This window comes from Hydra viridissima, unplaced genomic scaffold, assembly GCF_058129835.1.
Source record: "Hydra viridissima isolate aposymbiotic clone 2 unplaced genomic scaffold, HvirCarnegie_v1 scaffold_3, whole genome shotgun sequence".
NCBI classification, from domain to species: domain Eukaryota; kingdom Metazoa; phylum Cnidaria; class Hydrozoa; order Anthoathecata; family Hydridae; genus Hydra; species Hydra viridissima.
Window position 1 is genome coordinate 240,719 of NW_028324302.1, and position 17,797 is coordinate 258,515.

The 17,797-nt window shown below is 30.7% G+C and overlaps 1 protein-coding gene across 1 annotated transcript; it reads left to right on the forward strand.

The window, feature by feature from the left end:
* The first annotated feature begins 6,026 nt into the window (after window positions 1-6,026).
* Window positions 6,027-14,763, forward strand: LOC149890484 (uncharacterized). Its single transcript, XM_090082631.1, has 6 exons — window positions 6,027-6,097; window positions 10,202-10,555; window positions 10,775-10,803; window positions 10,881-10,926; window positions 11,036-11,228; window positions 14,476-14,763. Exons 2-6 carry the CDS (start codon window positions 10,312-10,314, stop codon window positions 14,678-14,680), a joined length of 717 nt encoding a protein of 238 aa, XP_089938757.1. The 5' UTR covers window positions 6,027-6,097; window positions 10,202-10,311; the 3' UTR covers window positions 14,681-14,763.
* Window positions 14,764-17,797: the final 3,034 nt, after the last annotated feature.

Sequence of the window (17,797 nt, forward strand, 5' to 3'; positions counted from 1 at the left end):
AAGAAACAAGCAAAACAAACAAACCGAAAAAATATCTACCGAAACCTCGCCATTTTGGCCTTCCTCGAGCTTTCTTTTGGCGCTTTCTTAAAGTTAGAAAAAGTGGGACAACTCTGAACTAGAGGGGGGTCATATTTAAGGGGCGCAGACCGACCAATGGTATAATCTGGAGAGACCCACGTGAATGTTAATATATCTTTCTATGTACGCTGGATCCGCTCAAAGTCTGGAATTTTCAGCATTCACGTGTCATCACTCCAGCCACCAGATTGGCCGCAAGTTTTTCAATTTTAAAGACTAGAACCTGACTTTATCACAAGTTCACCAAAAAAAAGCTAAGTCTCAAAAAGCAAACAAAGCAACAACCTTCAGGCCGAACTTTCCCTTTCGTATCCTTTTCGGTTCAAACGAAGGCAAACAAAGAAAACAAAATTAAAAAACACAAATATAAAACAGAAGCAAACGTTTAGTCGAACTTTCAAGTCGCTTAACTGCCTTAAACGAGAAGTCATAAACGTTTAAGGTGGTAACCCTAGAAATAATTTATTTTTTGAGTTTAAGCTATTTATTGATATTTTTTAGTAAAACTTGATTCTATTTCAAAAAATTAAAAAAAAAAAAATCTTTCAAAAATTTTTTTGCCTTGATTATCCAAAAATAAAATAGTTAAACTTCAAACAATGGGGTGTATTTGAAAACATAACATCTCACTATATAATAACTCTACAGCTTTGAAATTTTGCAGAAATGTTTATTATATATAATATTTTCATTTGTCATAGGGTTTTTTGATTTGCCTCGATAACTCCAAAGTTATACAAAATATTTCAGAGTTTATTTATTTTGTCACTCAAATTAGTACGAAATTTCATATAAATCTGAAGTTTGCCCTTTATATTACAAAATCCTATGAGAAATTATTTATCAATGTCTTACAAAATGTCCTGAAAATTTCAGTTCATAAATCCATACCATTTTTAAAAAACCATGTTTTGAAATGTGGAATGTCTCAAAAATTATTAAATCTGGGAAATGAGACTTTTAATAAAGTATTTCAAAAATAATGCTTAAAAACCACCAGGTATATATGAAGTTTGTTTTTCATTTGAAACCTCAACATCCACTGTACCTTTTTTAATTTTTCTTAGTCTTTTACGCTGTTTTAACACCATATTAGAAGATTTGTGCTTCATGTGTTTAACACGTTTATTATCAGCCTCCATTAGTTTCTTGGAAGTTATTTGTCCTTTAATTCCAAAACTTTCCAAAACAGATTTTACTCCTTCCCCACCATCATTGAAATGAAGAACTGTAGAATTAATTGCCAATTCAAACGTTCTTCTGGATAAGAATACATTTTTAGGACAGCGAGTTCATATAATTGCGTTAAATGCTTCATTTGCATTTTGCGTTTGTCCATTGAGGCATTTGGTTAGCAATTTATCATCAGATAAGTCTTGAAAAATTGGCTTCAGCTTTAAATAGATCCATATTGGTAAATTAGTTTTATCTTTATGAAACTTAGTACCATTTAGTTGATCAAGTTGCCACTTACACCAAGAATTTTTATCTCTGGGACACATAGCATGGCGACATGCAGGATCTTTAAGTGCGGTGCAATGGTAGAGAATGGCTCCAATAGCTTTCTTCATCGCGTATACATTATCAGAGATTCTCCGAATAGCAAGACCATAGTAGTTTTGCATGGAATTAATAATAGTATCAGTAAGTTTCCCTTTACCATGTATTGGAGTTTTTGTCCCTTTAAAGTTTTTCACTAAATTTCAAATTCTAGTACCAAGTCGCTTTTGTACATGGCCAATACACTCTAATTTCTCAATGTTAATTTCATTCTCTTTGTGAGGATTAGATTCAACAACTTCTTTAAAAGAAGAAGTATCTCCATCTCCTAAATATTGGGAATAAATTATATTGTTTTTCTGAATGGAACATGCAAACATTTGAATAGCACCGGCAGCTTCCATGGCACCAGAGGATTTAGTATGGTTTATATGACAATCTTGATTTACTTTCCATCTATCATGTTCAGATGTACCTTCCTTGGATCTCCACATTGTACAACCTTTACAGTGTTTTGAGAAAGCCTGATAATCTCAAACTTTATCACCAACAACAGCTGTAACTACACCATTCAATGATGCATGACCTCTCTTCTGCCAAGAAACATCTATTGTAACGCGTTTGCAGAGTTTTTTTCTTTGGTTTTAACCATGTGGCGATTCTTTGGTGGTATTTTTTTTTTTTTTTTCTTTGCAAATTTTGTTTTGTTGAAATCATTTTTAATAACTAAAATCTAAAAAATTAAAAAATTTAGATAAATAGACTTCAAAACAAAAAAGAAATTAGCATTCGATAAGCAATTCATGTCACCAGACACACTTCATGCCTATCCTTTTAACTTCAAAAAGTGTTTTAGGTTTAAAAGTATAGCTAATAGTCACTATATAGCTTTAAAGTATAGCCATAAAAATGTTTAAAAAATAGTTTTCTGCTGCATTTTTAAGGGCATTTACTTGTTGCTAGGGCGTTGCTAGGGAAAGTAACAACAACCAATTCACAATCATATCAATTTGTTGACAATCATATTAATAAAACTTATTCATGTTATACATTTTTGAAAAGGTAATAAATTTCTTAAATAAATATAATAGAAATAATTTTTTTGAAAACTTTATCAAAAATCAACATTTATTTCTAGGGTTACCACCTCAAAAGTTTTAAATCAAGTTGTAAGTTTAGTTGCAAATGAACTGCCTCGCCAAAAACTTAACGACAGTTTTAATTGTTAGAAACATAGAGGAAACTATTTTATAAATTTTAAACGTTCTAAAGGAGTCTCTTTTTTGTTTTTGTTTTTTTTTTTTCTAACGTCTAACAGCATATCTAGCTCATTCGGACGGTTTTATCAACCGATCAGCGCACGGGCTCGAGAGCTCGAACTTTGATTTTTCTTCGTTACAACGATGAGAATGTCCGACTGGGTTTTTTTTACCGATTTCTTCGCTTGTGGCGAGGAAATCAATACGTTTTTTGGAGGAAAGAAAGAAGATTAAAGAAAAAGAGAAAAATAAACAAAAACGAAAAAAAAGAAAAAAAAAAACTCGAAATAGGTTATGTGTCATAAAAATTTATTTTCTCACGCGATGACGTCTAGTTTTATTACAGTAATTAATGTTTGGTATCGAGTTTGTAACTATTACCTTATTTTTAGGTTTAGGGTTAGAGTTTAGAATTTCGACTTAAATTCTAAACCAAAAACACGAAAAGTGCGGAATAATGGCAATTACACCCATTACCCACAAACTATAATCAATCACCAAACACTTTAAAGCCGAATTACTATAACAAAAACGCAAAAAATTCGGAGTAATGACTGTAACAGTAACAACTCTCATTCCAAGCAAAATAACAACAACAGCATCAGCATCATGTTGACAAAGTAAAATAGATTAAAAAACATCATGTCGACATGTTGATTAAAAGACATCATGTTGACAAAATAAAATAGATTAAAAAACAAGCAAAGTGGCTGAACAGTAACAACCATCATTGCATGTATAACAACAACAACAGCTAAAATAAGAACAGTAATATAATTAAAGAATACTTGGAATTACTTACATGCTCTGTATCCTCGTGCTTTATGGTTTAGAACACTTATTGTTGTAACTAAAGCAGGAAGATGAACTGCCCACAATTTTTTACTCTAGAGAAAACATTGTAAATGTTAATAATCTATGAAGAGATTTTTAAAAGGAGAACTAATTTTTAACTAAAATTAAATTTTTTTTATGAAGTCTATACTTTCTAATTTGTGCTGATTTTTAGCTCAAGTTTTTTATTTATATTTTTACTTCTCAGAAATTCGCTGTATAATGAATGTAACTATAAACAACCAAGTAAAATCAATTAAAAAACAATTTAAACCGAATATCAGTACCAAATAAACAAAAAAAGCAAAAGAAAAACGTATATGACCTAAAACCACTAAGTAGAATAAATTAAAATACAATTACAAACCAAATAACTATACAAAAACACAAATAATGCCGAATAATAACAAGTAGAATCATAAAATACTAAGTAAAACTAACTACAAAACAATAAAAAACCAAACATTTATACAAAAAACTAAAAAGTAGCATTTAAATGACATATATAACCATAAAATGACAGTAATAATACAAAAATAAGGACAAACATAGCATCTAAACCCATAATAAGAACTCAAAAACCAAAAAGAGCATAACGTAACGAAGATTTGCAAAACAAAATCACAGGGTGACAAAACTGGTTCATAGGGTTACATGATTGTCACCCTGGATACCACTTTTAACAAAACGCACCCTCGATACCAGTGTTGTCAACCCCGATCCCAGTCTCGAATCACCCCGTACCCCAGATACCAGTCTTGATACCCCCGAAACCAGTTTTTTTTCCGCAACTACAGCCCTAACCCTAACCCTAACCCTAACCCTAACCCTAACTTTGGCCCTTATCAAAAAACCTGTGGCCACCCCTGGTTTAAAGTAAACGCTTCCCAAAAAGCAATTCGAGATAGAAGAACGTAAGGAGGTTTGTAACAGTAACAATCCTGTCGCTTGCCGTCTTCTTTCTTTTCGCAGTGTCGCAAACGGATCGGTCGGTCTCTTAAGTTGCGAAAAAAATGTCTGATCTCTCGACTCGAATGCTTAACTGTCTAAGAATCGCAGAATTAGTACAAAGAGTCGCGTCTGGCCGCCGTAATTTTCATTAAAGAAGTCTTGCGAATTTTGTGACGTCACTTTCAAAACTCTAGGCTCTGTAGCGTCTGAATCGGGTTTAACGTCGCATCTAGCTGCCTATTGGATTTTTGACAAGCGTTGATAGCTTGCTGACGTCTTTGTGTCAAGTGTCTCCAGCGTACCGATAGATTCCAAATGGCTGCAAAGGGGTTGGTGCCGTAGAGCGTCTATTTGGTGGCTGTACAACGACGCTGTCCGCTGCATCGTCAAAAAATGAAAAAATCGATTTTAGCTTTCGGTGTGGCTCGTGCGACTTTTACGGTGAAAAAAGTTACGCGGAATCTACAGTCTTGTTTAGCCAACAGACGCTGGCCCTAACCCTAACCCTAGCCCCAAACCCTAAACTACACGCAACTTTGTTGAAGAAGAAATGGATAGCTAGATGGAACTTTTTAAATTTGTGGGCTATCACTTTCGTTTAAGACACTTTTTCAAAACTTTTTCAAAGAATAATTAGCATAGTTTTCCTATTTTAAATTTAACTTTTGTAGCTTGACAATCTGAACGCATTGTTTTTATCATCGGTATTACATTCTTATTCACAGCATAACCTTAAGCTTAAAACTATGCTTAACTTTCTGAATTTTTATGGATAAAAATAAAAAGAGAGTCTGAGGAAAAATAGTAAACAAATTTATTGCATTATTGTTATTTTTTTAAAACTCGAATAGGTTTTTCTTATAATGCAGTTGCCAATGCTTTATAAACCAAATATATTCGAACTCTTATATATCTAAAAAACTGAAACACTTTTTTTTTTTGTGTGAAATAGTTTCTCTGTTTCACTACATTATCTAAAATGCTTTCATTCTCTGGAATATTATCAATCTTTATGATTAAATTCAGTATTATTTCGCATTAAAGAATACTTTTGTGAATTACCCACCACTTGTTTTTGAAAGCTAAAAACTGTTCTTTCTTATTCAAATTTATAGAGTACTTTGGAATCTAAAAATACTTTGCGCATATTTGTGTCATTTCAAATTAAATGATATTTGTAAACGGATATTGTTTATAATAAAAGACGCTATTTATAGCTCGACAGATTCCTCAAATAAATCACCGAAATCACACTGCTTTTTGTATTAACGAAATTGCCTTTCTTTGTCATCTGTAATTGCGTCATCTGTAATTACATCAGTGCCCAGATTACAATGCTACTTAAAAAATGAACTATACTTTATAAAAAAAATACAGGTTAATAATGTTAATACATACGTAAATATCTTATCGGAAATATTACACAAATGTTTCAATAAAACTTCGGAGCATGATTTCATTCTTATTTTTTTGTAAGTTATTTTTTTTTATTGAAATCTCATTATGATTAAGTTTCCTTCCAGCGTACTTTACAGTAACAAGCATATTTTTTCTTATTACTTTTTTTTTTTTAAGTAGCAAACTACTTTAGGGTAACTTTATAAAATGTTTGGTAGTTTGTAAAATATTAGAATGCCATTGAAAAATGACACAGCTTAAAAAATCCAATAAAATTAACTCAAGTAATAATAGTAAAAACTTCCCAAAAACTAAACTGTGAGCTCGTTACTAATTCTATTACATTAGCTATACCATTATGTTACTTAACACAATACTGTTTAAATAAAACCTGTGCAAGATTTTTTTCAATCACCATCTGTAAAAAATCCGTAACTAATTACACTTTAAATAGAAATTAAACGAATTGAATATGACAAGTCTGAAAATATTTCGGATCTACCATTTTCATAATGGGATTAGCCTTAGCTTTCATTTAGTTTTCCACTTGTAAGCTGTCATATGAAAACATTTTTTTCGCTGAATTTTTAATTTAGTTTTGTTTCGTTTCTTTATATGCGTGATTCTTTAAACTTACATTAATTTTATCATTTCTTTTATAAAATTAACTGAAAATGTGGCATTTCCGATAACATATTGTAGTGATATTTGGAATATCGCTTTAAAATGTCATAAATTCATTTTGTTGCCCTTTTCAGCAGTTTAAAACTTTCAAAACTGAAGGTGCAATATAAGGGTATATTGCTTTTAAATTTTCCTAATGTTGTATAGATCTAAATTCCAATATTAAGTACTGAAATGTGAATATGCAGTTTAAAACAACACGGTGTAAAATTTTACAAAGTTGCTTTGAGAGCAAATCTCTATTTTTAAATATCAAAAGTATCTTTACAGTTTAAGATGATGCGCTTTAAAGTAGTATAAACTCCATATTGACCTAAACTCCAACTTCAAAAGTATCTCATTTTTGTGTATTGCTTTATATATTTATGCTAAATATATTAATTTGCTAAATATTTGTAATGTATAATATACAATATGTATATTGCACAATATATTTGTAATTATTTAATCCTCTATGATATTTGTTATGAATTAGCGTTTGTATGCCATAATTTTTACATTTATTCTGTATTTATTATTTTATTTACAAAACTTCATTTTTCACATTTTATTTGTTATTTCTCCTTTTTTAGCCAAATCCTTTTTGAAATTTATTATTTATTTTGAGAAGTAATAAAATTAACTCGAAAGCTTGTAATTTAATAGATTTGTTGTAGACCTAATCTCCAATATTAGATATTCTATATTTGGAGCTTAACAGAACACGCTGCGAAATATTATTTGTTCCGTGTAGACCTAATCTCCAATTTTAAGAATCTTTTTTTAAAATTTATTGTTTTGTGTTAGAATTATAAGTTTTTATTTGATAAGTATTTACGACATACATTGTATATAAGCTATGATATAAATATATGTATAATTAAATATATTTGTATTTCTTTCCATTTTGCATATTATAATTTTATTTTTCTACAGTATATTTAATATATATACTCTATATTTACTATTTGTTTTGTTAATTTTACTTTATCTGTTTATCATATCTTACTTATATATTAACTTTCATTTATCAATATTTTAGTGGATTCACTCGAATTTGCTTAAATAGTTGAATTGATTTCTTGTAGGTCTTTTTTCAAGTTTGAAGAATTCGAAAATATATACGTAGTTTAAGCATGCATAATTGTAAAATGCTATCGATATCACAGCTATACTTTCTTTTTGAAGTATAAGAGAATAAATTCGAAGTATAAAATGATTTCATTTTATTATTTTAAAGAAAAATAACCAGTAGGTATCGACTTTAAACACAGTTTTTTTAGTAAACTCTACAGGAAAGTGTGCTTCACAAGCATCAGTTTGTGTGGAGCACGGAAAAAATATTAAGAAACTTTGATGGGGTGCATAGATTTGGAAAGAAACTTTATAGTTATTGAATTGACATAACTAATATGGTTTAGGTTTAGAAAAATAAATCTACAGTAAATTTTCATTATTTAAGAGTCATCCCATTACTATTATACTATAAAATTACGTGACTTTGCGTGCCAAACTTAACTAGTCTTGGCGTAAGAAAACGTTCATTCTAGACAAAACAAAATGATTATTAAATAAGTATTCTAAAAGTCTTCATTAAACAGTTTTTATTTCATCAATATAGATTTTAAAAAATATAATTAATTGTTTATCTATTTATCTCTCTATTTATCTATCTATATATTCACCTATCTATCTATCTATCTATTTATCTACACACACATATATATATATATATATAACCATTTTAAAAACCTTTTTTTAAACCAAAGTAACCAAAAATGAAAGCTAAATACTTTAAATGAGCTAGTTTTTTATTAATTTTTTCATTATAGATTTTCTTTTTAAAGCAAACATTATCAGGAGAGATTTCATAATTCATTTAGAATAATTAAATAAAGATCGATGGTGGTTATTTTCCCAAGCTTCTTTTTTTATAATTCCGTATTCAACATTCTTTGATTATTCGAAAAAAAATTTGAAACAGCTTTCAAAATTAAATTCTAAATGTAAAACTGGAAACTGGGATTCGCTATTTGTAGGCCAAATAAGTAACATAACAAGCAGCAAATCTTTTGAAGAGTTTTTTGTTTTCAAAGTTTTTGGTTACATATTTTCAAAAAAATCAACACAACGTTTACTAGCGCTTATTTTAAGTTATGATGAAAGGGTTTTTTTTTATTTAATCAACCATTAAATTTAAATATCTCAGTTATTAAGTGTTTTAATTAAGGACTTTATTCTTCAAGTTCTGATTACTTTAAATTTAGTTATAAATTTTTGAAGTCGACAATAAACGAACGTCTCTCGAATCAAAATTTTATGAAGTTTTTTCTTGTAACTTTGAATAATTTCTTCTTGTAATTTTTTTTTTTATCTCTAACTAGGTAAAGAAGTAAGAAACGAAACCCTGAAAACTTTAGGTCCACTGAATTGAGTAAAGTTCTGATTATTATTTACGAATATTGCAAATTTGACAATATATAATTGAATGATCCACTATTTATTATCAAATGTAGCAATTATCTTTTAGAAAGTTTGTTTTTAAGATTGTTTTTAGTTTTTAAACAGGCTGAACTCTCATAATCCAAAAAATAAAATACTAAATACTAAACTCATATGAGATAAATAGTTTTAACTTTTAGTTTGTATAACAACTTAATCATACTTACCTGGTCTCATTTCTTCAAGCGTTTCAAGCTCTTTCAAATGTATCCCATGCTATGGTGATGGCGTGAAAATGGTGTGAAACAGGAAACTCAACTTTTGGTGTCTGGGTCTTAACTTTTATTATTTGACAACTGCCAGAATTCGATAATCTGCAATTTTCTCTTGCTTTTACCGTGAAGAACTGTTAAAATGCAAGGTAAACGTTTCTGAAGCATGAGCATTGAGAAAAGTGCTTTAAACGAAAGAATTGCAGAAAATACTTTAAGCGAAAGCATTTCAAAAAGTCTTAAACAAGGGGGTAATGAAAAGTCTGAGAATTTTGTAATATACTCTGAAAATGTTTATCAAAATTTTTAAATTGTGAGTAATATCTCAATGCAATTCTTGAACAGCAACTTTTTTTTATTGATGCAACTTTTTGTGCATCGTCAGGTTTTTCATATAAGTTACAAAGCCAGCTTTTTTAGTCTAGCTCAAGTGTCGCGCCAGAAATAAACTTACCCTTTTAATAACGAACATATTCCAAAAGATACTGCCTTAAAATCCTCTTATTCTATTTCATAAATCTAGAAATTTTTCGTTAATAATAGCGGAAAAAAATCTTTCTTAAATTCAGCTTAAAGAAGGGTTTAAAATTGTATTTTTAAAATAACATCGGATTTGGGTTGGTACCTATTTTTAGCTTATCGAAATCTTTCTTACATGATAAAATAAAAATCTTATTTACATAAAGTCACTCTCGAATAAAACTTGTTGGTGTATAATACAGAAAATCAAAGTAACTTTTTTTGTATTTAAATTTTTTTTGGAATAAAAAAAGTTTTTTTTTTCTAAACTTTTTACTTTAGTTAAACATTTTACTTCTTCAATCAATTGAGCTATAAACAGTCAACCATAGCTTTCAAATTTCGTTCAACTTTCTGTTTCTAAAATTTCAAAGTTAAAGAAAAGTGAGGAAATGTCAAGATCAATTGCTATTTGGTTTGGATTGTTTGGCTGGTTTTTTGGTTTAATAGTTTCACAGGAAACATTGTTTGTAGAAGGTTCCTTGAATACCACCAAATATGATAATAGCATCGAAAAGATATATAAAGACTATGCTGAATATAGTTGCTTTCGAGCCTACGCCACCTTGGGAACAGTGCTCTCCATGTCGACATTGCTTAAAAATGAGATGTTTCAGAACACGCTTTACTGTCCAAGTAAGCCACCCAAACGTTTATTGCACGTATCTTAAATAATTCCCCTGCAACATGCTTGTACCATTCATGTTTAGGCAGAAAATTATGTTCACAGTTGTTGCATAAAGTTCAAAGAAATGCTTTTGCATTTCTAAGAATTCTAGTGGTTATAGAGGTTTTAGTGTTTTTTAAATAAATGAACTTTTAATATAATTGTTAGCTATGCAAATCTAATTTTAGCATTGTCAAGAAAAAAGAGAGATACTCAGGTAAACCTTTGCACGTCGGATAGTTTTTAAAACATTTCTGTTTCTTCAACTACTCACAAACACTTACATTTTTACAGCTTAATGTACTACAGGATGTAGAAGGAACAACACAAACTATAATGCGTGAGTCATGATTATTGTTAATATAAAAAAATTAGATTTAAATTATTAGAAACGCTTTCTATGCCACTCTTGTTTTTTTGTTTTTTTGTTTTTTTGTTTCAATAAAAAGTTGGGAATTTGAAAGTATTTCGAAAAAAGAGAAGTACACTTACGTGGAGAGTACCTGACGGATTGCCGACCGGCACAACAATTGCTTTTTGTAACGATAATTCTTGTTGTACACCTAAAAAAACGTTGAATACGGGTGGAACCACCTACAACCTATGCAAGGAATGTGTCCACCAAATCACACTTCCATCGAGGTAAATAAATAGCAAACTAATAACGAAGGTGCACTACAAATCATGAGACGTGAATCTTTTAACTCGGGATTTGTAATGCGCTTGTATTCATACCATTTTTCTAATTTGTTGTCATTTCCAAAATCTAAAAAAGAGAAAGGAGCGCTGAGCAAGTGGAAAAAACACCTTTTTTGGAAGTTCTTTTTGCTTTTCCATCTATATTCCTTTAAGAGCTATAAGTTTTAATTATCAGTTGCAGCATCACAACATACAGTTTTTGTTGATATTACTCAAAAAACCTTAAGACTTTGATTTTTGACATTTGAAAGTTTTCTCTAGGTTTACAGATCAGCTTTTCGTAGTTTTTGAATTGCACTTTATGCTTTTCCAAAATATACATTAAAGAAATACAGCGGTAAATCTGTTGTATGCTTAAAATGATGAATAGTGATTATTTAAAAAGTTACTTATATGTATCTAAAATATGAAGTGTAATTTGTAATCTAAACAAATAAATCTAAGTCTTAAATCTAAATCATTCAAAAATTTTTTTTTTAAAAACATGTTGTTGACCTCCCTAAATAACATAATAGTGAATTCTAAAGCCCATATTCCTCTTTAATGCTAGAAAAAAACAAATGACAGCATGTGGAAAAGTTACATAGGGAAAAAAGATGAAGTATTAATAAAATACGGAAATGTATATGCTGAATAAATGCGATTACATAACCATATAAATATATATAACAATGCATATAGTTATTATATTCAACTCAAAAAAAGGCTGTTGATTACAGCATGCTTATAACCCCTGAGTTTTAAAGATTAAAATCCTTTAATTTAAAGCAGGAGAAAATAAGAAAATTATAGGTTTTAAGTAAACGTAATTTAATTTACATACAGCTAAGAATGATAGATCAGAAGTAATTTCAACAAAAACCTGCGTTTTTTTGTGGTAGTTGCTTGCTATCATAAAAACAGTATTATTTGAAATTTACAAACGGGTTCACAGCAACAGTCTTTAAATGATAGCGTGCACACATTATAAGTAATCTTAGTTTAGACTTAACCCTTTTTTTTTTCTTAATATAAATAGCTATAAAATGTAAATAAAAACTATCCTTCGGAAACTTCTTCGACAAAACCAACAAATTAAATGAAAAACAAGTAAAAATATTAAAAGCTTTTAAGCTGTACGTTATTGACATTATTCTTTGATCACCATTGGATTATAATCTTGCAGCAGAGGGAAGTTTATTCAAAGGAAGAATGCCAAAAAGAAGACTTTTTCAAAACACCAAATTGAAGATCGATTAGCTGCTCGAAAGGAATATCTACATAGAAACCAAAAAAAAAGATTATTTTAACATCTTCCTTCAACTGAATTGAGATAACAGTTCATTCAACTGCCTGGCAATGATGAACCTCAAGTAAAGACAAAGTGCGAGTTTTAAGTAAAAGTCTCAAGAAGAGGCCCTTGACTTGAATTGTCCAATAATTATGAGCTCCTAGATGATAAAGAGCACGAAACCTCAATGAAGAAGTTGAGAAGATAAATGAGGACTTTGCAGATACTTTGGAGTTATTTACTAGATGGATGTTTAACAACCATATTGATTAGAAGTAACCAACAAAAGCGGTTCAGTAGAACAAAGTTTTCACCAATCCGCTTTGGCGAATGAGATTCAAAGCGATGCGACTTAGAAAAAAAAAGGCGTCGAAAAGCTTAATAGAAATTAGAAGATAGCTATTTGGCTGGTAAATTTTAGTTTAGAGCGCCAATTAATGGAACAAGAAAGTAGCACTGATTTAGAAAACTATATTGCTGAAAAAGATGATAGCGAATTTAGGTGGATGATAGTGATGCAGCCTTTAAATAGCTAATGAAGAATACGAGTAGTCATGGTTAAAGAACATACCGGTGAGGCTTAAGTTATTATACGAAATAAAAACGTTATTATCTTTATTACAAATATACAGAAAAAAAATATTGACATTATTTTTAAACAAATAATCTAATTTTGAAAGTTTAAAAAAAGCAATTGTATAAAGTTCAAATTATTTTATTTTAGTTTTATTTTATTAAAATCAATCAAGACTTGCTTAATTGAAGCTTATCAACCTCCCTCGTAAGCCCTTGAGGTAAATGTTACATTAAATAAAATCATTCATCCGATTTAGAGAACCTTTAAATGCAGATTGTATTTCGAGCAATTCCTTCTTTTTCGTATAAATTTACTGTTTCACTATTTTTTATATAACCGGGCATTTTTTTCAAAAGGAAAAAGTAAATCAAAGTACTTCTTAAAATTTAGATAAAACTAAAACTTATAGCTCAACAAACAATAAAGGAATTAAATGGAGTTTCAACCCCCTTTCAGAACCACGCCTCGGTGATGCATTTGAAATAATCATAAAAGCTGAAAAACGAGCGATTACTGCAGCACCTAGAAAAGCTTGTTTGACTAGTGAAGGATTCGTAGAAACTTTGCAGGTACCAAAAGTTTTTTAAGCTCTACACCACTTACAAGTAAAAGTGCTAATATTGGAGAAAATAAAACACTGACTCTTTATCATGCTTTGACCGAAAAAATTGAATGACAATTTGCTCCAGATTCAGTTGATAGTTAAGGCTACCATCCGAAGAAGCATTAGCATAGACTGCAAGAGTTGTTTCGCTGTTTTTGGAAATGACGGATGCAAAAGCTGCTTCCCTCGCTATCACAACGGTATAAATGGAATTGTGAATATTCAGATATTAAAAAAAGATGATATCATATTAGTTATTTCTTCTGATATGGCCAGAAAAAAATAGTTAAAAGGAAGAATTTCAGAACTGTATGAAGGTAGCAACGGCATGTTAGAATCGTAAAAGTTTTGTTGATACAAAGGAGTTTATAAAATCAATATCAAACCTTGGTCATTTCAAATTTCAAGAATAAATACTTAAGACTTAATATCTTGTACTTAGTAGAAAATACTTTTTCGATATCTTCTTTGATAAAACCAACAGTGTAAATAAAAAAAATAAGAATAAAAGTTGTTCGCCTTTTTCATTTGATTTTATGAAAGTTAAAGCGTTAATATTTTTAATTTTCAATTTTCAAAATTCAATCATTTGTAAACATAAAAAGAGTTTGAAATTTAAAAATAAGTTCTTTATCAGGATCCAAAACTCACTTGCATAATCTTTGAATATAAGCTTTAAAAAGTTTTTGAAAAATACCAAATGCTATTTGAATAATTAATTTTAAGTATATGTGTTTAGTTTCACACCTCGTCAGCATTTTTACATCACATGTCAAGACGATAACTTTTATGAATCCTGCTTCTCAGGGGAAGATTCTTGCACAACAAATATGGTTGCGGTCACAGTGATAAATACGAATACAAATCAGCAATTCACGTTACCACTTGGAAGATCATGTTCGTGCGAGATTAAAAGAGATTCGATTTTTGCGGACTACATTTAGGTTTTTGCAGACAATATACAGATATTTTATTATTATCTTAAGAAACCTATTTGCCATTTAACTATTATTTAGCTTTAAATAAGAATTCATTGCACTTAAATTGTTTTAGAAATACTTAGAGGCATAAGTATAGCATGTTTGTGCAATGATAAATTCAGTAATAATAAGTGTAATAACAAGCAAGACACAATAATAAGATAATAAGTAAAAAAAAAAAAAAAGATCACTAAGAAGAAACAAAATATTGCAAATTAGAAATTATGCGCTTGATACTTCAATACTTAAAATTTACTTTCTTTTTGTGTGTTACATACATATGGAGATTTAGTTAGTAAATATCTTTTAGCACCAACTTTAAGTATGTTAACTTTATTTTTAGTTGTTATATTTGATTCTATAGCTGTAATGTATTTACCAAAGAAAATAGTTAAACTGTTCACAAATCCACAAACTGAACCCTATGAATGTAACTCTGATTCGTTATAGATACTTTTTACACTTTTTGTAAGTTGAGCTTCAGCTAGAACTTTTAAAGATGAACTTTTTTGACGCTAAACTTTTGTCTCATCTGGTGTGTATGTCAAACTGGTAATTTGATTGTCTCAATTTTTTTTAACGTTGTGTGTTTTATGTTAGAATTAACCAAATCTTAAAGATGATTTTAAAAAACTCTTCTCACGATTCTGACAAGGTTTTCTCTTCTCACGATTCTGACAAAGTGCTTTAACTTTATCGAGCAAGAAAAATCAACTTACAGCTTTTACAAAAAAGATAGAAAGTGGTCAACGGGACAACATGTTTGTTGTAGTTTTGACAAAGACGTAATCTAATAGAGAGAGAGGTTTAAAAAAAATATTACCAGACTACGAGGATCGAAACGCATTAGTGTCCACGAGGAGCGTCCTTTGATTGTAACGTGCCGCTAGGTGCACGCGACTAGTAGTTTCGTTGCATTGAATAGAAGAGTTTTCCAAAAGGTTTTGCGCTTTGGGCACGGTTAAACGGCCTGCATCCATCGTAAACACGGTCTCTGCCGTTAGAAAATTGTTAACCAGGCGTTTGTGAGCTTTAACAACCTTCCCTTTGAGTTTAAAGCGAACGTTTCCCCAAAAGCCACTAAAGATGGAGGTACTAACGGAGGTTTGTTACGGTAACAACCCTGTTGTTTGCCGTCTTTTTTCTTTCCGCAGCGTCGCAAACGGATCGGCCGGACTCTTAGGTGACGAAAAAACGTCTGATCTCTCGACTCGAACGCTTAACCGGCTAAGATTTGGAGAGTTAGTACAAAGTGTCGCATCTGGCCGCCGTAATTTTCTTCGATGATACCTTGCAAATTTCGTGACGTCACTTTCAAAGCTCTGGGGTCAATTTTAGCCTTCGACCATAAAGACGATGTTAGCCTTCGGTGTGGCTCTGTACAACTTTTGCGGTGAAAAAGGTTGCGCGGAGTTCTACAGTCGTATTTAGCCGACAGACCCTGGCAACGCAGAAACAGAATGACTCTTTTGCGGCGCAAACCGAGCGTTCAGCAATTTTGTAGCATTTTACATCAGAGCGGACAATCTGCACGACCATTAAAGCCAACTTTCTCGTTGCAACAGTTAGTCACTGGACGTTGGACGAGTTGTACAGCTGTTTTGCGTCGAAAGCCGACCGGTGGCCGGATGCAACTCTCCTTTTCATTCGAAAATCAGAACCTGGCCATCAGTCGTGTATCACCATCGAATGCTTAATGTAGTGATTTCTCGAAACAACAAAAGCTTATAAACCTTGAAAAAACACCAGCTAAATAAAGCCTAAACAAACAGCTTCGCTGTACTGCTAACTGATATGTTAACGGATGGCCAGGAACAACCATGGTCTGTAATGAGTTAGTTCGTCTTTCCATTCAAGGCACTAATTGCCACAGTTTTAAAAGTCACCTAAAGTAAAAGCTCATCTCTCCATTCAAGAAAAACAAGCATCAGAGTTTCGGAAAGTTTGCATGCACGACACCATCATCGATGATACTTAAACAAACAGAAAATGAATTGCAAAACAGAACCACTGAAATGCAAAACATAATAACGGACAGCAAGGAAAAAGCATTCTGATGAGTAAGCTTCTTCAACCCAATCAAGGAACCAAGCATCACAGTTTTGGCAATGGTGCACGTGCAAATCAGCAAACTACGATACTTAATCAAACAACTTCACTGTTTTGCTTAGTTTGAGAACGGATGGCTAAGTACAACTTCGTTAGTGAGTATGAATTCATCTCTTCATTCAAGGAATTAACAATCAGAGTTTTAAAAGTGTCTCACGTGCGATACTACTATCAACGGTACTTAATCAAACAGCTTCTCAGAATTGCCTAGTTTGAGAACGGAAGGCTAGGAACAACCTTAGTAGTGGGTCAGTTTAACTTTTCATTCAAGGAAATAAGCATCTAAGATCTTTTATTTTAGTGCATCATCGCTGGGCGCAACTTTTAAAGTTCGCTGTTTTAGTCTTTTAATTTAGTGAATCGCAAATTGGATTTTCTTAGGCGCACACCTATTATAGTTGCTTTTTCTTTAGGAAAGATCACCAGAGTTTTTTTACACAGCTCCTGCAGCATAATCTTTAACAAAATACTCTTTTAAACATTTTTATGTTTAATTAAACAAAAGCCGTTTGCGTAAATAGAGATAAATTATAGAATAAAAGTGCATAAACGCCTCGCTACTTTGATGAAGAAGAAATGGATGACTAGATGCAAATTTTTTGATTCGCGTGCTATCTCTTTCGATTAAGGTACTTTTTGAAAATTTTTTCAAAGAAAGGTTAGCGTAGTTTTCCTCTTTTAAATTTAAATCATGTTTAAAGGAAGTTTTTAAAAATCTTTTCGAAGAAAAGTTAGAGTAGTTTTCATCTTTTAAATCTAAATCATGTTTAAAGGTAGCTTTTGAATGTTTTTTCAAAGAAAAGTTAGCGTAGTATTCCTCTTTTAGATCTAGCTTATGTATAAGGCAGTTTTTGAATTGTTTTTCAAAGAAAACTTAGCAAAGTTTAGCTTATTTAGTATGACATCACAAAATACTAAACTCAAAAAGGCAAGATAAAGTATAAGATAAACGTACAATAAAGTATAGATGAA